This window comes from Mus caroli, chromosome 7, assembly GCF_900094665.2.
Source record: "Mus caroli chromosome 7, CAROLI_EIJ_v1.1, whole genome shotgun sequence".
In the NCBI taxonomy this organism is placed as follows: Eukaryota; Metazoa; Chordata; class Mammalia; order Rodentia; family Muridae; genus Mus; species Mus caroli.
This window is the reverse complement of record NC_034576.1, coordinates 74,666,426-74,691,476: the sequence shown is the minus strand read 5'-3', so window position 1 is coordinate 74,691,476 and position 25,051 is coordinate 74,666,426. Positions and strand designations below refer to the sequence as shown.

At 40.0% G+C, this 25,051-nt stretch overlaps 1 protein-coding gene across 3 annotated transcripts in view; it reads left to right on the top strand.

The window, feature by feature from the left end:
* The window catches only part of Mctp2 (multiple C2 and transmembrane domain containing 2), a 228,181-nt gene extending 204,552 nt beyond the window's left edge, over positions 1 to 23,629 (top strand). For all 3 annotated transcript variants that reach the window (XM_021166947.2, XM_029480148.1, XM_029480149.1), the window contains 3 exons: positions 11,235 to 11,344; positions 18,299 to 18,396; positions 20,611 to 23,629. In XM_021166947.2, the coding sequence (XP_021022606.1) occupies positions 11,235 to 11,344; positions 18,299 to 18,396; positions 20,611 to 20,679 (277 nt within the window). In that variant the 3' untranslated portion in view covers positions 20,680 to 23,629. The remainder of the gene's footprint in view (positions 1 to 11,234; positions 11,345 to 18,298; positions 18,397 to 20,610) is intronic.
* The last annotated feature ends 1,422 nt before the right edge of the window (positions 23,630 to 25,051 follow it).

Genomic DNA, 25,051 nt, shown 5'->3' with positions numbered 1-25,051 from the left:
AAAAAAAAAAAAAAAAAAGAATGCAGTCCAAGGTCACAGTCATTAAGCCTCAGAGCTTGGGTTTGAACCTGTATCTTTTACTGTTAGACTGTAATAGTATTACTCGGTGAGAATCTTTTTTTTTTTTTTTCAATGAAGAAGGAAAAACTGCAATACAAAAATAGAACTAGATAGCTTTAGGAGGTAAAAGCCAGGTAGGATGCTAGGGGAAGCTGGATGAGTGTAAAATGTGACTTAAGAGAGGCAGGTAGAAGGCAAGACTGGTCTACTGCTAAGCACTTCCAAGAATGGAAGAAGAGAGTTTGGCAAATGGTGGATGAGGGCTGCAGCAGATGAACACCCTGCACATTGACTCAAATCCAAACACTGTAGAAGATACAGGGAGAGGTAGGGGAAGCAGTATGTCTACAAGATAGGGAGAGAAGGAGTGGTGTTTAGAGATGGGGCACATTACAAAAGGCCTTAAAGAGACAGGAAAGAAAAGTCAATGAAAAAAAAAAAGAATGAAGAATCCTGAGAGCCAGGAGGATAAGAGGATGTGGAGTGGGGGCAAGGCTAAGGAAGGAAGATGCTGTTTGGTAAAACTGTCCCCATTCTCGGATATCTCTAAAACACAAATGTAGCTGTTGTGTAGCTGATAAATGTACAAGGAAACATGTGTGAGGGGAGAGCAGGGTGTCATGATTTAAACAGGCTCTGTCTCTACAGTGCTTTTGATGGGTAGCTGTGCCCAGCACAGCTGTGGTGGCCATGCCCGGAACGTGTTTACAGGCCATGAACAGAGCACTGTTCTGCCCAGCTGCAACACAGGAAGGCTAAAAGGCTGGACTCCTATTAATTCCTGGCCTATTCATTATTACAGTGACCTTAAGCTCCCTGCTGGGCATTCAAGTGGGATACCATTTGTCACACTCTTGGAATTCTATTGTAACTCCGTACTTACAAATCAGGAAAACTTCTAGCCATCTTTTGGCAACATGGGACATTTACATGAAACTCTTCTAGCAATTGTCACCACGGCTGTGTATATAGAGAAGAAGCGGTATTTTATCTTCCCTGCTTATCTTCTCTGATCACTTGTTATAACATATGCACATTTCAAATCCGTGCACATATCGCATTGAGAATTTTATTCAGTGCTGCACTCTCCTGGAGAGCAGCTCAAAGGATCCTGAGGAGCTGAGTGTACTGAAAGTCTTTGTATGGAAGGGTGACTCCAACCCTGTGGCTTTGAGTATCTAGGCAAAGCTTCAAGGAGGAGTTGGTAAGATTAGAGGCCCCAGGAAGGTGGAGATTCACTTGTTTGGATGGTCTAGAGTGTACGAGGCCCGTCTGTATAAGGCAGGAAGTGGTGTTAGGAATGCAAGCGTAGTGCAGTTAGAATCACAGGGAATCCCTTGCAATGACAGCAGCACATTTTGTGTTTACCCTGAGAGGAGTATGTTAAATGGAACAGATCAAAGAATAAATGCCCAGAAGAGTATTAGCAAGCTAGCAGGAGAACAGCATGTGTACTAAACGAAGCCATCTTGTTGGATATGCCATAGAGAAGAATCTACAGGAACAGTAGCTTTTGTTTCTAAGAGAGCAGGCATCTGAGGACTTCATTCGTCCTAGCCTGAGTAAAACAGTAACTGTTGAATTTTTATGAAATAATCCCAAGACAGTGCGGGGATGCACTCATGTCTTTGGGTGCTGCCCTAATCACTTTTGCTAACTGCCTTAAAATTTCCAAAATAATTTCCTCACATGGTGGTAGGTTCATGTTAAGAAATTTAGCTCCTCCCACCCCATCATTAGAATTTGGCAAGCTCCCAACTCAGGAAAACTGCTCAAGTCTATACAAGCATCTCCTTAATTATTTGGTTTCAAGATGGAAATCTGAGATTGACCTAGGTTCTTCAACCGTGGGTGTGCTATAGAGGATTCCCATTAGAATTCCAGCCTTGGGCACACATACACAATTCATACTCTGAACTGGTACACACAAATGTTAGGGTCACATGAATTAATGTCTCCCTCCATCTTTCCAGCCATCTTAGTTGCCATATTAGATCTTTGACACTCAAGTGTGTGAGAAATTGAGTCTCAAGTTCTTGATTTGTTTGTCATTACTTTCAATTACATTTTTTAAAAAGAGAGAGATTTTAATTTCTACCTGTTCCTTACTGGTGTTTAAAAATAAAATATACCTTTCTCCTTCATTTCTATTGATCTTCATAGGTTTTGTTACTGCAGTTCTTTTTTTTTTAATTTATTTAACTCACTTTATGTGCCAATCATAGGCCCTCCTCCTCCAAGGTTCCCCCTCACACAGCCTCTCCCCCTCCCCCTCCTCTTCTCCTCTGAGTAGGGGGAGGCTCCCTGTGCGGGTTCCAACCCACTCTGGCCAGCCAAGTCACTTTACTGCCATTCTTACATGAGGAGGATTTTGGATTTTCTATTAAATCTTCCTGTCCTTTAAGAGACTTTTTCATCCTTTCACCACAGCCCCTGTGAGTTTTAGTTTGGTTTATAGCATTGGTCACAGATAGCAGAGAACATTGAGTAGAACTTGGTTGGTAGAGATCACTTCCGCTGACTGCATCTCAGAGTGAAAGATCCCAGCACTGCACCGCTAGGGAAGACTTCCACTATAGGTTGTTGTAAAGCTGTAGTTGAGATTTAGAAGGGTTCCTTTGGTGCCTCATTATCGCTCAGTTTTATCGTGCACCTGAGTCGGGTTTGTCAAACACTCTTTCTGTGTATTCATCAGCATGACCCAAGTACCCACTTCTTTCTTTCTGCTGATTTACTGAAGTGTTGTGGTTGACTTGTAGATGGGGTGCCAAGCTCACCACCCTGGAATGAACTTCTGGGCTCTGTGATACATAGTGATTCATGTACTATTTGAGACTCTTTATTGCTGGATATTATGATGTATACACATGCCTAGGATTTTGCAGCTATGATGAATACCATGGCCAGTTAATTTTCTGTTCTTCAAAATTCCTCACCAATAGAAAACTCCAATTGGGTTTAGGCTCCTCTATTCTGTGGAAGTTTTTGGTGGAGGCGGAGAATTGTCATTTCCTTCTGTACCTGAGAGAACTTGTTAGGGAGGCATCTGCGTGCATAGTGATTTTCTTAAGGTTTTTAATAAAATATTCATTTCTTGTTAATATATTTATGTACATATATAGTAAGCTATTTTTCTATGATTGATATTTCTAACATGCTTCTATAAAGTGTAACTATTAGATGTTACCATAGTTTAGATGTTCTTTTTTTTTTTCTGTGTGTGATCATAAATATGTGTGATGCATACATGTTGTAGGAGAGTGGTCAAATGTGGAGGATGCAGAATGTCCAATGTCTTTCTCTGGATCAGTATCTTGTTGTCTTGAACAGAGTCTGCCACTGAGCTGGAAACTTGCCCTCTCTGTGAGGCTGGTTGGTCAGCATGCTCTGGCGATCTGCCTGTCTTCACACAGTTCTGGGGTCACAGGGACATGCAGCCATGCCTGACTGACATGGGTGTTAGGGATTTGAACTCAGATTCTTATGTGATGCAGCAAGCCCTTTACCTGCTGGGACACCTCAGTCCTGCTGTTGTATATTCTTATATGCTAGTAAGATTCGCAGTATCACCTTCCATGTCATTAGATAGTTGTTTAACTTCTTTTCTTCCTTATCAAAGATTTACCACTTATATTAGACTTTAGAAGGGACACCTTTGCCTTCATGAGTCTGCTTCCTAGTTCGCTTTGCTTGGCTACTTTTCCTCACCAATTTCAATGCTCTTCATTTATTATTATTTTTCTGCCTCTGAGCAATTACATCACTCCATGTTAATGTAAAGATTGACTCTTCTACACTTTCTGGTAAGCATAGCTTTAATGCCATGACAGACATTTTACATGGCAATAATAATCTTTTGCATTTAGCTATAGCTATCTTCTGAGTTTTTATTTTGATTTCTTCCTTGGCCAAGAAGTGCATTGCTTAATTTAGGTTACTATGGAAATTTTCTGCATGACATTTTGATTCTAGATTGTCATTACATTCCTTTATGTTCAGAAAATATTGACCCAACAATAGCTTATTGCCATAAATTGTCCATGTAATCTTAGTAAGTAGATCATTGGATATATTGTACTCTGTATATTTCCTAAGTTCAAATTACTATGGTCCTATCTTGTATGTACATTAAACTTTGTTTTTGATGGATTTCTTCTGATAGTTACTTAGAGATCTTTTAAAATAGTCCACTATGTTTAAGAACTATTTCTTCTTGAATTTTGTTGGTTTTGGAATTCTTGCTGTTTAAAAAAAAAAAAAACACAAACCCTTTTTACTGATTCTTTGTGAGTTACCTAATCCCACTCATCTCCCCATCTCTTTGTATCTGCCCTCTGCCCTTGAAACCTCCCCTGCAGAAGAAAATAAAAAGCAAAAAACAAAACATCTCATCATGGAAGCTGTAGTGAGTCACACTGTGTCCCACAGTATACCCTTTTGTCCACATATCTTTACTCGCAAATATTTGTTGCAATGAGTCATTGGTCTAGTTCAAGGCCTCGGGTTTCTACTACACCATCAATACAGGATCCTCACTGGGACTCTACTAGGATACCCGGTGTCATGGATATCCCGCAGCTTTTTATCTACAGCACAGGCCCTTTCACATGTTCCAGCAGTTCATAAATGAGGTAGATGTTGGGGTGGGCTAACTCACAGCCCTGGATCTGGGCATGGATGGTAGCTGAGTTGGTCAGCTCTCCAGCTCTTCAACACCCACACCTCAGCTAGCTCACCCAAAGCTGCAGTCCACAAGGAGCTTGCTCTCCAGCTCTCATGCCCAGGAGAGGGGCAGAGCCTGCTCTTCTGAGGGCTGCAGCTGGTAAAAGGTGGGACCATCTCTCCAGAACACTGCAGGCACTAAGGGGCAGGGCCTGCTCTGTACAACCCTTGGACAGCAATGTGGTCCCAGACAGCAGTACAGACCAGGGAAGTCTGCATGGTTTTAGTGGTAATATGAGCCACGGGCATTGACAGAGACCCCAGCAGCTGCATGGCAATAAACCCAGACGTGACCCTCAATGGCAGCATGGGCTGAGGTTGCATCATGGCCTAAGGTGGGAGGGCAGGCTCCTCACAACAGCCTCTTTGTCTCCACCCTCACATCCCCAGTTTCATCACTTTTCAAAATGCTCTAACTGTTTTTGCTTCTCCATCTGGCTTCTGCATACTCGCACACTGTAGTAGCTCCCATGGCAGACAGGCCTCTTGGTGTCTATAGCCAGGCCCCTGGGGCAGGCTGGCCTTTGGATATCCTCAGCTCACTGACATTTCTGCTGCTGTGTGGCATGGCACAGGCAGGACTCTGGATGGTTTTGCACATTAAAATTGTTATTTTATTTTTATGAAATACCTTATTAATCATTAGGATGTAACCTATTTACTACTAAAGGAATTTTGCTGTCTTGTTGTACTACATGACTATAGCTATGCAATGTCCCCTTTGTTTGCGTCATGATCCATGCTCACCTAATTTTTTTCAACATACCCAGCATTTATTTTCTGATCACTCTCCTGAGTTTAACATTTGATATCTTTCCATCCTAGCATGTACTTTATGCAAATCTCATGTGATTCCTAGTAAGTTTAGATGTGAATGTCTTATTTTCAAGCACCCTATTCATTCTTAATATTCTTATGAGTAGGTGTTTTTATGGTTTCTTATTTTTTCATGACTTTTCCATACTAAATATAATTGTATAACATGTGAAGTTGGCCTCAACACCCAAACTCTTCCATCTGAGAACTTGTTTTCTGCTCTTCTTGGTGGGACTTATTTCTGCAGCCAGGTGTCCCTTGGTGTCACGTGTGAGCTGCCATTCCTTGGATTGCTGTGTTGGGGGCACTCAGATATCTGGAATGGTAGGATTTACTGCTGGAAGAGATTTTGCCATGGCTCACCTTGGTCAGCTACCAACTGGAGATATAAGTTTATTTTTGTTTGTTTTCCCTTAAATGTTGCTCTCAAAGCACTTTAATCTCCACAGGTAACCTAACCTCAGATTGCACTCCTGTCTTTCTGGACTCCAGGTCCTGATGGTGTCTGTCTACTCCTTCCTATCTATTTCTTTAGGTTTTTCTTTCTGTTCTTTCCTCTTACATTCATTGTTTCTCACTTAGCCTTACTGTAAATACATAGACATATGCTTTCCCCCATGGTTTTTCTATTAAATTCTTGATTTGTGGATGCCCTAGGCATTTTCTTTTGTCTCTCCTAGAGGTAACATAAACAATGTATTTTTTAAAAAATCACATTTTTTGTTATTGTTTAAGATAAATTTTGATAGGATAATTACTTTAAAATTGAGTTAACTTCTAGTATTCTTGTATTAATTTTATTTTTTGCCATTACATTATTTTTTTATTTTCATGTCAGCTGAGTGGTAGCCTACTTTCTCTTCAAAAAATATTTTTCTCAAAACATTTGTCTAGAACTTTACTCTTTTCTTAATATTAATCTTTAATCTTTTTTCACAGTTCAGTCATTATACCCCTCCCGGTCTACCCTCCAACAGTTCCTTATCTCATTTCTCCTCCACCCGGTCTCTAAGAGGATGTTCCCACCCTATCCCCAACCCCACTAGGCCTCCCCACTCTGGTCTTGCAAACTCTATATGCCCCAATACAGAGAAATGCCAGGGCCAAGAAGTGGGAGTGGGTGGGTAGGGGAGCAGGGCGGGGGGAGGGTACAGGGGACCTTTCAGGATAGCATTTGAAATGTAAATAAAGAAAATATCAAAAAATGAGTAAAATGCCTTTAAAAAGTCTCTCAGAACCTTATTCTTTTAAGAATATATATTATTGCTAGAAAGAGAACCATGAGTTTTATCTCCTCCTAAAAAATAAATTCATGTTTAATACATTTTATTATCTTCACACTGCTCTCTGATATTAGTGTTCTTTGCATATTTATGTTATGTTTGCAGTATAACAATGCAATACAAGAAGTTAAAATATGTTAAACGGTCACTATGCTATGCTTTGTGTTCATTAATTCATTGGCTAGCATGAGGATTCCTATAATAGATATGGTTTGTCAGTTTTGAATCTTGAAAATAGGAATGATGCAGAGAAAAGCTGGGTACATTACCTATGGATTTACTTTTCATTAGACAAAGTTAGAACAGAAAACAGTCTTTAGTCACATAGTCCTAAAAAATAATCTGCAAAAGCCAAGGGTCTTACCTAACTGCATGCATATATATATATATATATATATATATATATATATATATATATATATTGTGGTCTGTTCATTTTTTCCACCATTAAAACATATTCAAAATCACAATTTGATATTCACATTAATTTGGCTTTATTTCACAATTTATCCATTGTAAGATTCAAACATGCCTAGTGAAAGTCTCCCATGCCTTTTTTTAAAACTCTATCAGATGTGTCTACCATTAACTGTTTGGCATACATTCTTTCAGACATTCATTTCAGTGTAGACATCTATTCCTACAGGCTCTCTACATTGGTAAATCCAGTAATAATTATATGTATGTACCGATGTCTATATTTTGATGGTGTTACTAATGTTGAATCTCCATGCTTGGGGACTGCTATGTGTTAAGTAGTCTTTGTGTGATGTCATTGCTTTCTAGATATATTTGATATTGCAGAGCCTAAATATAATTCAAACTTGCTTTTTTGTTTGTTTATTTGTTTCTTGATTTTGTTTCTTAGGTTAGGCATTTTATTGAAAGATTTCTGTATTACTAATAGGTGATTTTCTAAAACATAAGTGCTGTGAACCATGGTTTGGTAGCCATTCCCATTTCCTCTGTGTCCTTGGGTAAGGACCAGTCTTTGATTCCTCTCTATTCTGTGTCACATGAGGAACAGAGACCACAGTAGCAAGCATAAGGCAGGAAGACAGTCATGAGTTGGATGGCAGCTTGGACTATACATTGAGTTTCAGGCCAGTATGAGACTGAATTGTAATGCATAAATCAAAACAAAGATAAAAGCAAGATGCCTTACCAAATGTACAAATTGACAAGAAAAACAAGGACAAAATTGGTAATGAAAATGTATATTTTTATTTAAAAATTGTAAGTAAGCTAAGATTTAGGACACCAAAAAACTAGCTTCTAAAATATAAGTTCTTGTTTATTCTTATTTAATTCTAGAGGTATCTATAATATACATACTATTAATTTCACTGAGAGGATATTATAATTCTGATTTATTAGATCAGTTCCCACAATTACCCAATATTAGAGTTAGACTAAAGGCAAAGCCAGTTGGCTTATAACTCAATGTTCTTATACATGCTTACAAATCGACTCCAGGCCAAAAAAAAGTAATGTTGAGCATACGACAGTCAACAGGCATGTTAAAACCTGAAAACATGTGGCCTTAGTGCTCTTCCCTCAGCTCAGTGTCCCACTGCTGTTTTTAGAAGTGCTTTTTCATTCTTTAATTACATTTTTATTTCTTGAGATTTTTTTGATTCTTTTTTTATGAGATATTTTCTTTATTTACATTTCAAATGCTACCCCAAAAGTTCCCTATACCCTCCCCCCGCCATGCTCTCCTACCTACCCACTCCCACTTCTTGGCCCTGGCATTCCCCTGTACTGGGGCATATAAAATTTGTAGTACTAAGGGGCCTCTCTTCCCAATGATGACCAACTAGGCCATCATCTGCTACATATGCAGCTAGAGACACGAGCTCTGGGGGTACTGATTAGATCATATTGTTGTTCCACCTATAGGGTTGCAGACCCCTTCAGCTCTTTGGGTGCTTTCTCTAGCTTCTCCATTGGGGGCCCTGTGTTCCATCCTCTAGATGACTGTGAGCATCCACTTCTGTATTTGCCAGGCACTGGCATAGCCTCACAAGAGACAGCTATATCAGGGTCCTTTCAGCAAAATCTTGCTGGCATATGCAATAGTGTCTGCGTTTGGTGGTTGATTATGGGATGGATCCCCGGGTGGGGTAGTCTTTGGATGGTCCATTCTTTCATCTTAGCTCCAAACTTTGTCTCTGTATCTCCTTCCATGGGTTTTTTGTTCCCTATTCTAAGGAGGAATAAAATATCCACATGTTGGTCTTCCTTCTTCTCGATTTTCTTGTGTTTTGCAACTTGTATCTTGAGTATTCTAAGTTTATGGGCTAATATCCACTTATCAGTGAGTGCATTTCTAATGACTTCTTTTGTGATTGGGTGATGAGATTTTTTTTTACTACATCATTTCCCCTTCCATTTCCTCCCTCCAAAACCTTCCATATACCCACTCCTTCCTCTCTTTCATATCCATGGCCTCCTTTTTGCATTGTATGCATTTATTAATACACATACTCCTAAATACAACCTATTCAATTCATACAGTGTTACTTATGTGTCTATGTTTTCAGGGTGAAACATTTGGTATTGGATAACCAGTTGGTGTATTTGTTTCTAGGGAAGACTATTTCTCCTATCTTCAATGTTCCATAATTACCTGTAGTTCTTCATGTAGGCTGAGGCCTCATGGGCATTCCACCATCCACGTTACCATGTCTTTTGTTGTTTTCCTTCTTCATCTCACGCTAGGCAGCCATGATGGTGAGACTTTGTGAATGTAGCTTCTAACATGACTAGGAAACACTATCTCCATGGCAAACTCCCAATTCCACTGGCTCTTAAACTCTTCCTGCTCTTTCATCCGCAATGCTTACTGTTTGCTAGCTGTATCCATTGGGACTGGGCTTCGCAGTTCTGAATTTTGATTGGCTATTGTTTTCTGTGATGGTTTCGTTCTGTTGTAAAGGGAGGTTTCTTGATTGGGGGGGGGGGCGCGATTTGGAGCTAGGAGCCTCTGATGGAGGAGAAGAACTAATGAACGTCCTCCCGAGCTAACACTATTTCAATTCCAGGATGAACTTAGAAGGAGGGAAGCTTTTCCCCCTATCTCCTCCTGGGGGTTTCCTGGATTTCTGTCTAACTCATATATGTTTTTCTCTTAGGGTCTAGTAAAATTGCCCTTTAGATTCTCCAAAAGCTATGCAGATTTGCTTAATATGAAGGAAATTAAAATTGCACACCATAAATACTATACCTCTCAATGGATATTGGTACATGCATTCTGTGGGCTGATCATCCAATGAGATTCTGGGAACCAGTCCCCAGTCTTTCCCCAGTGGGGTTACAGGGCATATAGCCATACCTATTTTTTATCATCCTCCTCTTCCTCTTCTTCCTCCTCCTCCTCCTCTTCTCCTAATGTCATATTGAACTCAAGTCTGCATGTTTGCACAGCAAGTAGATTGCACAGCTTACTGGACCACATCCCCAATCCTGAATATTGATGATCAATCAGTTTGTTTTTCTGTAAAATGTGGCTAGTACCTAAATGGCAGAATTATTAAGAGTGCTGCAATCCAAACACATGGATGTAATATATGACTCTTAGTGCCTGAGAGCTGGCATATTTTGCTTCCTCTGAAATGATCCACTACTTCTCCTTATTCCTTCAAAACAGAGACACCATAAAAACAAACAAACAAACAAACAAATAAAAAAGTTCTACGTGTTCCTAGTTACTAGTCAGTGCACCAACAAATCATGTATGCATGAAAGTAAAGCCACTTATGGGAGACACTCTAGACACAGCCGAGAGTTCAGGGGGCAGGCAGGTTCTCAGGACTGTGCAGGGGTACTTCCCCTGTATCTACTTCTATATTCCAGATTCTAGGACTCCATTTGCACACAAAAGTACAAAAATGTAGAAATTATAATAATCTCCATATTTTTCACATTTTCTCAAAATTGTATATTCACTAAGAGAGAAACATCTGCCTTGAAATGAATTACCTGATGCTAAGTTTTCAAGAGATGTAGGCACCAGGCCATTATGGCAACATGGCCATTCTTAATCACAGTGCAGTACCTAAAGTGTTTTGTTGGTGACTGTTCATTTGAGAGAGTCAGTGTTATGATTTTCTGATGAATTGGGCTAACAGGGTCTTCTGATTATCTACTCATTAATATTTTTCAAGTGACTTGTCAAATATGCAATCAATTTATACATATACACACACACACACATATATATATGTATATATATATGCATATGCATATATATGATTTAAGGAAACCTTTTAGATTGGCCTTATTTTGTAACTATCCATAAAATACATGTGCTATGATGACTTAACTGACACTGGTATTGTTTGTCCACAGCATGTTTAACTGGACAGTCCCCTTCCTTTCGCTGCTGGCCTGTTTGATTCTGGTCGTAACCACTGTCATTTTGTATTTCATCCCTCTACGGTATATCATTCTACTCTGGGGTAAGTCTGACACAGTCCTTTTGCTAGTAGGCAGTTCCAGGTAAGAACAAATTACTCATTTTTAAAGTACAACCATAAACTTTAAATGTGCCCCTGTTACCAATTAAACATGAGATTAAGGAAAACATTTGGGGAATGAACACTTCTGAACCTTTCTGCAAAGGCCAATTTCATGAGGTCTCAACATGGATATTTATAAGCCCTGTGCAGAATCACAACCAAATGAAACTCTGATCAGGCTGGCCCTTTCCCTTTAGGCTTTCCTGGTCGTAAATCCATTTGAATAATATATGGCTGTGGACTAGTAACTTTCTGGAAACGCTGTGGTTCAAATGGTGGGCAACCCCCTGCATCTTGCCCTTTATATACAGTAAAAGTGAATCTGGCCACTGCCTCACTGCTTCTGACTCACAATCTCAGCTACAGGAAAGAAATGAACTAACCTCATAGTTAAATCCAGAGCAGTGGGATGACGATGGACGGGTATCTATGATGACCTAAATAGCGAGTGAATAAGAGGAAGCCGTTGTTAGCAGGGAAGCTAGCATGCTTGCATAAAGTTTAGCCACTTCTTAACAAAGCATCAAGAAAAGTGATCAACTTGACAAACATGTCATGCTAGATGTCACATCTAAGCAAAGTGCTGGACAAAATAGAAGCCTCTATGTGACCCTGAACACCTTTTGGAGATGACAAAAGGAGTGCACTAGGAGCAAACTACGCTCATTGTTGGAGAAGCAAGCAGCCTTTCTTACAACTGTTACTGAATCTCATGTGTTCATTATTTCATGGGATCTTACACATCCAAATATTCAGTAAAGTCTGAAAGATCAGAAACTGCCTAGATACATTCACCTGTAAGCAACAGCAGAGAACATGGAAATGAAGAGAAAAGCCACAGCTATTTCTGTAAGCACCAAGAAAATCTATGAAGAAAGTAAGAGTAGAGAACGCTGCTGATGAAGAAAGCCAAAGTATACAATTGGAAATGAGAAGACATTGGGAAAATGAAATAACTCATAAGAATACACATCAAGGAGTTGGGGAGGGTAACCTGGTTATTTTTTGTGAGGTATAATATTTGGTTGGTTGGTTGGTTGCTTGCTTGCATGCTTATTTTCCCATTAATTAATTTATTCACATTGCATCTTGATTGCAGCACCCTTCTCCTCCCAGTCTCTCCCTTATAGCTCCTGTCACATTCTCCCTTCCTTTCTCCTCTGATAAGGAAGGAGGCTCCTCTGGGTACCAATGCACCATGGCACATCAAGTCACTGCAGGACTAGGTATATCCTCTCCCACTGAGGCTAGACAAGGTAGCCCAGGTTGGGGAGCAGGATCCACCAGCAGGCAACAGAATCAGGGACAGCCCTTGCTTCAGTTGTTAGGGGACCTGCCTGAAGACCAAGCTGCAGATCTGGTACATATGTGTGTAAAGCGGGGGTAGGTCCAGCCCATGTATGCTCTTTGATCGGTAGTTTAGCCTCTGAGAGCCCCAAAGTGTCCAGGTTAGTTGACTCTGTTGGTCTTCCTGTGGAGTCCCTGTCCCCTTTGGGCTCCTCAATCCTTCCCCCAACTCTTCCATAATACTTGCTGAGCTCCACTGAATGTTTAGCTGTTCATCTCTTTCCATAGCTGCTGGGTAAAGCCTCTTAGAGAGAGAGAACAATTATGCTAGGTTCCTGTCTGCAAGGATCACAGTGTATTGATAGTGTCAAGGACTGGCTTTTGCCCATGGGATGAGTCTCAAGTTGGGCCAGCTATTGGTTGGCCATTGTTTCAGTCTCTGCTTCATCTTTGTCTCTGTACTTCTTGTAGCAGGACAGATTTTGGGTGGAAGATTTTGTGAGTGGGTTACTATCCTTATCCCTCCACTAGGAGTCCTACCTGGCTATAGGAGGTGGCCACATCAGGGTCCATATTCATTACTGCTAGGAATCTCAGCTAGAGTCACCCTTATAGACTCCCTGGAGCCTCCCTGACCCCAGGTTTCTGGTGTGTCCTAGAGAAACCTCTCCTCCCCCACAGCTGCAGATTTCTGTTTACTCTCTGGGCCTTCTTTCCCTAAGTCTCTCCATGTGAGTTCCCTTTCTCTGTCTACCTCTAATAACAATTTTATCTCCCTTCTGAGGGAAATTCCAGCATCCTAGGAGGTGTAACCTTAAAGTGTTCTCCATTGAAGCCAGTCATAGGAAAACCACACTCTAAGTCTTCTTCATGGAGTTCTGACTTAAACATTAGGTGTGACTGGGGGTCAAATCTGAAGTTTCAAACACTGCTGAATTGTATAGCTAAGATTATTTTATTCTTTCTTCATTTTTGTAAGTGTTCCTTTTCAAATCCGCTTTTGTTCACAGTTAGCTCCTAGATGTTATCTTCTAACCAGATGTGATTGACAAGGATAGGCCTTTGGCTACTATCTTGGTCATGCTAAGTTAAATGCCATGGTCAGTTATTAAACACTATGCATATTTGAGAATTCTTCTGTGCATTCTTTTCATCTGTGCAGAAGGCTGATAAAGTCTTCCACATATCCCCTCAGAAGACTGTTTTCATGAAACTTGTGAATACCTATATCTGTAAATGCTTACATCCCATGTATAATGACATACTATTTGCCCATAACCTGTACATACTCTCCTCTGTATTTTAAAACACCCCTTGATTACTAGTGCATAAAACTATATAAATACATGGCAAATGATCGCCATATTCTAGTTTTAGGGAATGCCAAAGAAAAAAATTAGTCTAATTTCAGTATAGACATTGGTTTTGGTAATATTTTTGACTCCTGATTGTCTAATACAGGAATCTGGAGTTCAGACACAGAGAAACTACATGGTTGTGTTTCCTCTTCTGATTGTTGACTTTGGCAATCCTATGCCTCTTTTCTCTTCACCCAAATCTCTCTGGCTTCTGATTTTATAGTCTCACATCTTGGAAGTCTCACATCTGTGGAAGTCTCACATCTCTAACATCTCTTTGTATCCACTTAACAAATATGTATCTACTGGTTTTTCAGTCTGTGGCTGATATTGTTAAACAGAGTGGAGTTTGTTTTGCTCTCATTGGTCCAAATAAATCCTACCAGTTTTTCATTCTGGTTGCTTAGTTCTATGCTAGACAATTTTTTGATAGCTTACTGATGAGTTTACTAATAAGTAATGGAGTTTATGCCTTAGCCATCAATATACCATAGCTTACCTCTTCTCTACATACAAAACAGGCATTGCATTTTGGAATATATGCTGCAGTTCTATTATAACCTTTCCTTAGTTAAGGTGAGTTAATTATTCATTACCATAGGCTCAAAGAATACTCCTGCATGTCTTTTCAATATATCCCCCTGTAGACTCACACTTTATCACATAGAAAAAGCTACATGTATATATCTAAAACTTTGGTTGCTCCTTCTGCCTTTGTTAAGGTGTAGGTGACTTATTCTAAAAGTTACCTGGTAACTTGTGTTGACTGCCAGACGAATTAGTGTCAGAAACAAACGGACGGCTTTAAACTTTTGAAAAGATAATAACCAAATTTACATGTACTAGATCTTGTATTCTGTACAGCAAATACTTTTGTAGAAGCATTTCATGGACACACATCAACCCATGAAAACAGCTTACCTTCCGAACTCTGACTACTGAACTCCTGGACTCAGAAGAGTCAGTGTGCAGTTTTGACAGGGGAAACACTGCCCCTTAACTCTCTAGCTCTGTACTGAGTACTGGAGGTGTGTGGGTATAAAGAGTATGTAAGGAGTTCTTGAAAATATGAGCAATTGACTCTACATGCTCATAACTGTGCTCCATAAAGTTACCTGCTGTGACCCCACCACTTCTGTATTTTGGGAGAGTGACTTTGGGAATTTCCACAAAGGATCAGTTATGAAGAAAATGTCCTTAGGAATTTCTCTTCAGGACTTTGCTCACTTGTGTGATCCATATATTTCTGGAGTCTCTATGGGACCTTGTTGACTTGTATGATCTACATATATCACGGAGGCCTTGCATTTTCCACCATTTAGTCTAGTGCATGGCCTTTTTTTTGAGATGTTTCCATTAATCCCCTTGATTCTTTTCTTCATCATGGGTGTTCTCATTAGTATTTCCCTGTTCTAGTCTCACACACATTCAGTTTTTAAAAGGTAGATAGAAACCCTCCATGCTGTATTTTGAGCTTCGTGTAATGAGGAACTATGAGCTATTCATCTTGTATTTCCATTTGAGAACAGGATATCTGTCACATGAAAGGTACTCAGGATTTGATAGGATAAGCATGGCTTCTCTGTCCTATGCTCAACCAAAGTGTGATACTTGGAACTACACACTATGTACCCAAGTACTTGATAAGCAGTGTTATTCCATGCCATATAGTTGTTATTGCATTACACAAATGAAAGGCAGCCACATAATTTCTTCAAGTGATTTTGTTTTCAACTGCAGGCTTCAGCTCCATTAACTGATCTATATGCCGTATAGTCTGGGTCTACTCAACAATGTCCTTACTAGATGTCATACCCCATGATATGCATCTCATTTCTTTTTCTTTCCTGCTTGCTAACAGTATTTACAGCAGCTAAATCTCTGTCTGTATCATTTCAGTTTAAAAATAAAGTCCAAAGTTAGGAATAGCAATCACTGGATCAAGACACAGCTTCCATGTTGGGGTATGTGTTCCCAAAATAGTGTGTGCAATGCATAATAGCACAAAGATTCTTCTGTTCCTTGTGCTACTATCTAAATGGCATCCATGGCAATGACTCCAGTTACTCTCTATTGTTGGGTAATTGCATATCATAAAATATTTGCCTATATTATTCAACATGATTCTATAATCCACCATGGAAACTACAGAGGGAATGTTTTTATTATAAGGATTTCATTGTCAAAAATCTTGGACCTGGGAGGATTAAGTGATGTGCCTGAAACCACACAGTTAATATGCTATGGGCCTAGAATGGGAGCCCAGGTAGGCCTGCACCTTTGCTACTGCCCTATTACCCCATGAAGTTGACCAAGAGTCTATGATGTCCTCTTTCTACTTGATCTCAAATAATAGATAACTTAGTAGAATATCTCAAATTGCCGAACGTAAGATACCTTATACATAAGCTGTGCTTCTGAAGCATGCAAGCTGAATACCTTGTGATTTTTATTCCAAATTTTTCAAACATAGTCTCACTGCATTGTGGAGTACTTGTGCCTTTATGGGTGCATCTGAGCTGCTGTGCAGGTTTGTAATCTCCTCAGTGACTAAGAATGCAGTGTTTTGATCGGCTGTGATATTATCCCTGCCTTGCTGTTCGCTGTAAAGGCTCCAGATGCGCACACTATATATAATTAACAATAGAAGATACATCTTTTCTCAATACGTCTTTGTCTCCCTTCATCACTTTGCCTTGTCTGTTTTCTTTTGCCAAAAAGCCCATGCTACAATTAAATGTCTTTAGAATAACACAGTGAGAGTATTTTAGTTTAAAGGAGCGCTGGGGGGAATTTTAGTTCCAAACAGGAAGCTTGCTGTGGGGGTAGAGGGAAGAAAGGCAGAGTGCAGCTTTGACTTGAAGGGAAGGGGAGCACCACTGAGATCCTTCCCCAGCCCAACCACCAAGCCACCATTTACGCATGAACAATGGCCGGCTCCCATTTGCAAAGCAGATGTAAATCTGACCCCCCAAAGAAAGGACTGGAGGTTGTCATTGTGTCAGGTACAATGCCATGCAGGAAGTCTAGTCCTTAGATGAAAGCCAAGTCATATTTAATGAACAGAAGGAAACATCAAACCTTTTATGTGATGGGGACTGCTGAACTTGGCTTCTGAGTAGGAGCCCTTCAGAGCAAAACTAAGCTGAGCTTTCATTCAGCATCATTGGGACAGGCGGGCCTTCAGATTCCATCCTTGTTAAACAAGCACCCCGTGGCAAAACTTCAGAAGGCCACCTAGTCTTTCTGCTTCTAAAACTCAACATGAAAAAAGGGGTTGACATTTGGTGAAAAGCTTATGAGATCTGGATAAGGCCGAGCAACCCCAAGGAATGGAGTAGAAGACAAAAGAAGGTTGGGAGGAATCTTTCTCTGCAGAGGAAACCGTGTTCTGGGCATGCCCAGGAACTCCAGATGCACAGCCAAAGATTGACAGAGGCTGCTGGGTCACTTGGCATCTTGAACATTGAACCTCATTCTAATTACCGCTGTCACCATCCTAAGTTATCGTGGACTCTGTTGCCTGGACAAACACGTGTGCCAGCTCTGGGGTCCATAAATGAAGTTAGTCGCCGCAGTAAGATAATTTTCCAATAATAACTTTTCACAGTTTCTGCCAGCAATGTGCAATCAACATGTCAAGTTCTGCAGTGAGAGAAAAGGATCCTGTGAAAATGAATAAAGGGAGAGCTATTGCTGCAGTTTCTTTCTACCCGCCAAAGCTCCCACCCTCCTCTCCCCACAGCTATGTTTGGTCCAGAGCATCCAAGCAGGGACTTGTTTTGACTAGTAGAGGCCTTTTCCCATCTGGGACATTTGTTTCCATAGCAGAGGAGGCTCTTAATCAGTGGTTACCAAAAGAACCAATCAGTTCCCCTGTTTTAGCGCATGTTTCTGCAGCTCTGCTGCTGACATTGTAATGGGATTTTCACAGCTGAAGAAGGCAGAGCCCTCTTTCCACGGTGCGACCCTCCATCTTTTCAGGAAAAAGTTGTTGTGAATGATGCCCCATGACAGCAACTTGTGCACAACTGGAAGAACAGTGACTGTTTTCACACTAATTTTTAGTTGTGAATATCTCTCCTCCCCTACCCAGGCACGTTTTCAGAGATACATGGTAGACAGGTAGGTAGAGTGAGTGAGAGCAAGAGAGGGGGTGGGGAGAGAATGAAACTGTTAGATAAATGATAGATGCATAGAGATAGGTAGGAGATATGGATGATAAATGCATCATATTTTTGTTTTGCAGGCATAAATAAATTTACTAAGAAGCTTCGAAATCCTTATTCCATCGACAATAATGAGCTCCTAGACTTTCTCTCCAGGGTGCCCTCTGACATTCAGAAGGTATGTGATGATAGTTCACCACCCACGGGGGGGCACCAGCACTGAGTTCTTGCCAGCCCTAGAGAACTGGAAGGACACATGGCTGTGCTTGTGTGAGTAATTGAGATAAAGAATCAGAAAATCTCTAAAGAGTTCTTTCTGGGAGGTTGGGGGAATAAAACTAGCCCTTCGTCCAAAGCATATAATGACTGAGGAAATTTATCCTGTAAAAAAGCTACTTAGGAACAGAGCTAGAACTCATACTGAGCACCTCCGGGGCTGTGAAGTAGGTCCCGTTTTGATTACTTTCCTCCCTGAAGAGAGAGAGCAATGAGCTCAGAGGAGTTTGCTAGGCTGCGGGAAGGAGGAGTGTTGCTTATTTTCTCAGGTCTCCAAATGGCAGGCATTTTAGGGAAGTAGGAGACAAGAGGATTATTCTTCTTATTCCTCCTTTGCCCCAATTATCTCTTCAGCCTCCCCTCTATCCTCTTTCCTTGAAAGATTTAGGAATGCCGAGGAGGACAAAGCCTCTACTTTCTCTGCTACACACAGAGGAAGAGGTGGTGGGAAATCAAATTTGAGATCAATCGCAAGTATTATTCTCAGGTAATGCCCACTTAGTCCAGCAGCGTCTCAATTTTGTGGCTGCACAGAGATTAACAAAGGCACCAATAACAGAAAGTCCCAAAGAATGGCCCCATCCAGGGTCCTGCAGACTTGCCTCCACCAAAGCCAGAGGAGGACAGGCAGGCAGTGATTTTTCTAATGGAAAAAAGTAAGCACTGAATAGGTAAAGGGGGGTCTCATGGCATGAGACATCATCAAGGTGATCAAAGGCACAGTCTTTTGTTGTCGGAGAGAACCTCAAATCAAGTATCGATTTCCATCATTGGGCCAACATAGCATAATTGGTTTCCCAGCATCTTTAGGTGGATTATAGACACATGGGGCTAAAGGTCTCAAGAGCCCCTTCATTCCACATTCTAGAGATTAAAATGTACTCTGCAGTATTTTTTTTTTATTTATTTAAGCTTTTACTTCATGACATGAACCTGCAGAAAACACATCTCTAAAGATATATATTTGGTTTCTAGCATTTACATGACATAATTGAGAACTAGTAGTCTGGTCTTTGTTAGTTTTACATTTAAGATTGGTAGGTACAGTATTTTTTCCATCCTCCTTGAGGGGCGGGGGGCTGACCTTCACAAAACATGAGACGGAAAGAATTTTTTATTGTTTGTTTGTTTATTTGTCTGATTTTGACAAAGTGTAGCCTACTGTAGAACTAGATATAGCATCCTTGGAGAATTTGGCAGAAATGCTAAAATTCGGAGCATATGTGACCAATAACACAATAGTTTAAATAAATCCATTCTCCCCCCACCCCCAGCCTATAAGACCTACACATGATAGCATTACACTTGCAGTGTACCATGGTATGGGTTGTATAGTGCAAGTTCACACAAAATCTGTGAATAGAAATTGTTGTCAGTCCCATGGCTCTATGGTTCTGGTACCAGCCTTGGAATGTATCATCCAGGTATATTTGGCATAATCGCAGAGAGGTACATATGACAAAACATTTGAATGAGTTTCATCCATGCATTAGCACCAGTCTCCCTATCCCATCAAGGGTGCTTTCTAATGCCACTGATAGTTTGCCTTTGAGGACTCCACAAGTACTCCTGTTTATCACAGATGTTCTCGCTATTACACTATAAGTGAAATTCATTTTAAGTGACATCTATAGAAGTTTGGGGCCTAGAATCAATTTCAATATTTGGCCCCCTCTTAGAATAAATGTCTCTAAGATACTGAATTTCCCTCTTATCATTGTAGGTCCTTTGAAATGAGCAGTACTTGTTTGTTCGTTCTGTCATAACATAAGATCAACAAGTCCAATAGGCAGTTACTAGGTTATTTATGGCTGAAAGCTGGTATAAGAAAGACTAAGATCAGGCAGCAGTGGTAAGCTCTGGAGAAGCCTATAGAAGTCCATGCATCTCATTAGAAAAATCTGCTTTTAATATTTTTGGTTTCAAGAAATGATGCATGACTTCTGAAACCCTTCCTGCAATTAATCCCCCCCCCAAGGCCCCATGTTTAGAAAATGATTCATTACCTTTGAACCTTCCTTCCTTTGCTTTGCTGTGTCCTTGGGGAGCCATTAACACACTCTGTGGTAAGCTAGGGTTACCCAACTGCCAGCATCATGTCTGTTTGTTTTCACAGGTGCAGTATGCAGAGCTGAAGCTCTGTGGCAGCCACAGCCCACTTCGGAAGAAGAGGAGTACTGTCTAGGGTTCACACAGACTGAGAACTCCAGCATCCAGTGTGCAGCCAATCAGACCTAGATCCTGGCTGCTCTAGTGGTACCAAGGTGTCCTGAGATATGGATGTTGTGTGCAACCTTCTACTCCCTCTCTGCTTTCTTTACATACCCAGATGCAAGCACACCTGCACACAGGTCCCTCTGCATGGGTATCCTGGATTCCTGGACAACCAAATCATCAAAAGACATCAAGTCTTAGACTGTGGGAGCTTCATATCCATTTTTAGGACATAAAACAAGGTGTCCACATGTCTGAATACCATCCTCGAGGACAGCCAGAAGACCACTTGATTCCAGGATGATGAGGAACTTATTTCAATACCTTCAACAGATTTTCCACTAAGAATCAGTTCTTTCCAGTTGAGGCTGGTGGCTCACACATATAATCCTAACAGGGAAGAGGCTAAGGCGGGACAGTTCAAGCTCAAGGCCAGCTCAGAAACTGTGCTATGTTGGCCTCTAACATATAGTACAAACTGTTCTAAAACCAACAATCAACAGAGGTTCAGTTATTTCCAGTGTCCATCCCCCTATGTGTTTAATGTTCCTTTTTCCCCTCTATCTGCCCTGATAAGGTATATTAGAAAATGTTTAGTGATTTTTCAGAATTAACTCAAATATTTAGGAGTCTTTCAGCTGTGATTACAAAAGACATGCCTGTTTGTTTATTTTGTTTTTGGTGACCCTTTAGTATTAGATGCCAGTTCAAATCAAATCTCAGTTGTTGTTGGCAAGGGCTGTCCTTGAAGGTTCCAAGGAGTCACTCATTAGAATCACCCATTGGAAGAATAAGGTTTTTTTGTGGTAGTATTATGTTTCTGTAATATGCCATTTCTTCCAACTTCACTTTTTGCTTAATACTACAATGAGATGTTGATATGCATCCTCAGAGAGATGGTGGTGATTGGGGCAGACGAATTAGTGGGTTCTGAAAGTATTTAGGGATATCAAAATATGGAGGGGCTTACTTAACTGAGACTCTAAATGGAATATACTCATTTCAGTTGCCCGATGTTTTGATCAGATATTTAAAATGTTTTTGCTATCCTAATTTGCCTTTTATTTTTCTAAGGGTCAAAATAAGATATAGACAATAGAAGCTTATTTCAAAAATCCTGTTCATACCAAACAACTATCAAAAAGTCCTCTGTAGATAGTGTTTGAATCCTGAGTACCCTACAACTCCACAGCACACCCTGCCAAGTTTAAAACAATTAATTATGTGCATGTAAGAAAGTGTACAAATATCTTTGTATTAAAATGATATTTAAGCTTTAAAAATCTATATTTCATCAGCATACTTGCTATGTGCAGGTTTGTATATGTATTGTAAAGAAAAGCTGAGGTAAGAAACCTAGTTTACCTGTGTTTAGCTCCTTTTTTGTTTCTGCATTGTAATTTAATAATCAAACAAAATGTTTTATGAAAAAAAATGCCAAAGATTCTAAACTTTGTCATCTCATGTCTGTTTTACTTCATATTCTTCTTCCTTATTTCTCTGTGGCATAGCCCAGTTTCTGCACGATTTGATTTACTTCAAGTTAATGAAGCTGGCTGGGAAGGAGCCTTGACGAGATTCTAAAAGCCCCAGTAAATCTGTTAGTTGTACATACAATAGATACCCGAGAACCTCTTTGTCTAACCAGTTACTCAATCTTCTGTATAAACAATACCTCATTGTCTTGTTCCTGTCATCCAGTTTATCATAGTCTGTCATTTAGTAATGACCCAAGGCAGACATCTATAAGCCGTCATGTGAGATATGATCAGCCATTGGAATGGAAACTTTTGGGAGCCAAATAACCCCTTATTTATTTAAATGTGGGACCCATCCTTCATGCCTGTTCTTTTCCTTTAGAATTTCTAAATGAAATAATTTTCCCAACAGGAAGGTATCATTAGTGAGACTTCTTTCCTCCATAGCCCCAATAGAACTCACAGCATTACATTCAGGACACAAATGCCAGCTGGTATTTGAGAGCAAGACAGGGCCAACTTTTTCAACACTCTTTAACTGAAGACAATTGGTAGTTGATGAAATCAACATTGCATATCAGAAAATGAGAATTTGTTGGAAGTGAAATGTTAAGATTTGTACAGTCATTATAGTTGCACAGGTCTCATCCTTACATGCCTTGTCTTAGCCTAGGATCTCAGAGAGTGACAAATAGTATAATCTAATACTTTATTCCATCTTAAAGAATCACCTGTTATGGCACTATGGGCAGAACTACTCTCCTTGTATGCATGGGACCAGAACTAGCATGAATTTCTTTTTCTTTCTTCCACTGTTTGATATATGAAAAGAAGATTTGTTCTAACCCACAATTTTAGCAACTTCTGCAAGACGTTTCTCTTTCTGAGAATTATCACAATTTACAGTTCTAGAAAGCAGTCCTTTGGCATGTCCAGATATGCCAGCATGACAGTTTGTATGCTTTGAAAAAAGTATTGGGTAAAATGCATGTTACTAAAACACCACAGCCATAAATGTGATAGCTGGTGGCCACTCTAAAGAAAAAAAGAGCCAAATGAAGGCAAAATTCTCACACCTCTACAGTCCAGCCTCTACAAACGAGTGCTTGGGGCCTGGTTCCCTAGTGACGCAAGATTCCTTACACAAACATCTGGCATCTAATCCCTAGACTTTTACACACTTTACACAAAAGGCCAGTCTTTAAAACTTGACTTATATGTTAAAACTTGCTCTTTAGCAAGGTACCAAGAAATTCACCTGTTCCTTCAGATATGGGCCAACCCAGAAGTCCCACAATGAAAGGACCAAGTAATTTCTCCTTTACCTGCAATAAAATAACTTCCACCTGCTTTTGTGACTGCCGTGCTTTACTCTGTATAGAAACTCACTCACTGTTTTTTTGGAGTGTATTTCAATAAATTATATATTTATGTCTTGCTCAATTATTTTATCAGTACCTACTGTCTTTCCTATATTGGTTTACATTGGTAGTTATGACTAACAGGTAGGTAGTATATGCAATGTGGATACTTTGAATGAACGTTGTCTCACATCCAAGACAAGCTTGGCTACAAGATGCACAATGCAGATCCATTATTCAGAGCATGTGATATCCACTTAATGATTTGGTTGAAATTAGTAGATTACATATTCATACCTTTCAATTTGAAGATAATTGGGAATGTTAAAAATGTCTTGTGAAGTGTTCGCCATTCCCTTCTTAGCCCCACACTCATGTTTATAACCCTGTCAAAGGCTTGTCTTAAAGACTTGTCTCCTGAACTGGGGCCAGTGTCCTCTTGGATGTCTTTGGTTTTAGTTTTTGTGCTTTTCCCTATGTAATCTAGTCAGTCAGGGAAGAATGTAGTATTTATTGCTTGTATCCTGGTAGCCATGCTGCATAATATTCCGTATGTCATGGGGATGATGGGAATCTCACTGAGCTGGGTTAGTCTTCATTCATATAATCCCTTCCATTTGTAATGTCTTTCCCCAAACGTCAAAGTAGATGATACTCTTCAAACCATTCCAGGTTCTCCTGGTCTGATGAGGTCATCAATGACTTTGTGCTATCTGAGTTTCCACCTCCTGCTGCAGCATCAGTGAATTGGCGAGTGTTACCTCTCATCTTTCATTGAACCACTACTGTCATCATGCAGTTGTTTCATTCTAACTACCATCCAAGTCCCCTACCTTCAAACAGTGTGTCGTAGCCAATAATTTGAGATCAAAGTTTGAGGAAATGAATTCTAGCAGATAAACCAAAACATCAAAACATCTTATTTATATCAACTGTAGGTCAGGGGTCCCAGAGGCCTTGACCCTACTGTTCTCTACTAGACCTACCAGTCAAAAAGCCACTCAGAAACACATGCCGAACAGCACAATCATGGATCATTTGTTCCTGAGCCTTTTTATATGTTGCTTTTTTTTTTTTTGAAAACAACAACCCAGAAAGATCAATGGTGTTCATCCTGAACAATAATTACTTGCATGAGGTAGAGCGTTTATTTTGTGTGATATATATGATTTCTGGATATGTCAATGACCAATTATTCAATTGTGCAATGTCTTATATTTGGAGAAATTCTTACACAGCAATAGAAAATACAGTATTTATGAACTGTAAAAGTGACATTTTGATTCTTGTTTCTTGTAACTTCCCAGTTAACACATTGAACACAGATTGATACATACAAGCAAAACAGACAAACTTCCCCTAGTGGAGCCAGATAGTAAATGGATACTTTTTAAGCAGCTCGCACACTCAGATTCAAGTTTCATAAAACTCCCAATCTAGTTGCAGTGTGTGGCTTAGCAACTAGGTTGTGCAGAGTTCTTCTAAGTTATAGTGTTCCTGATAA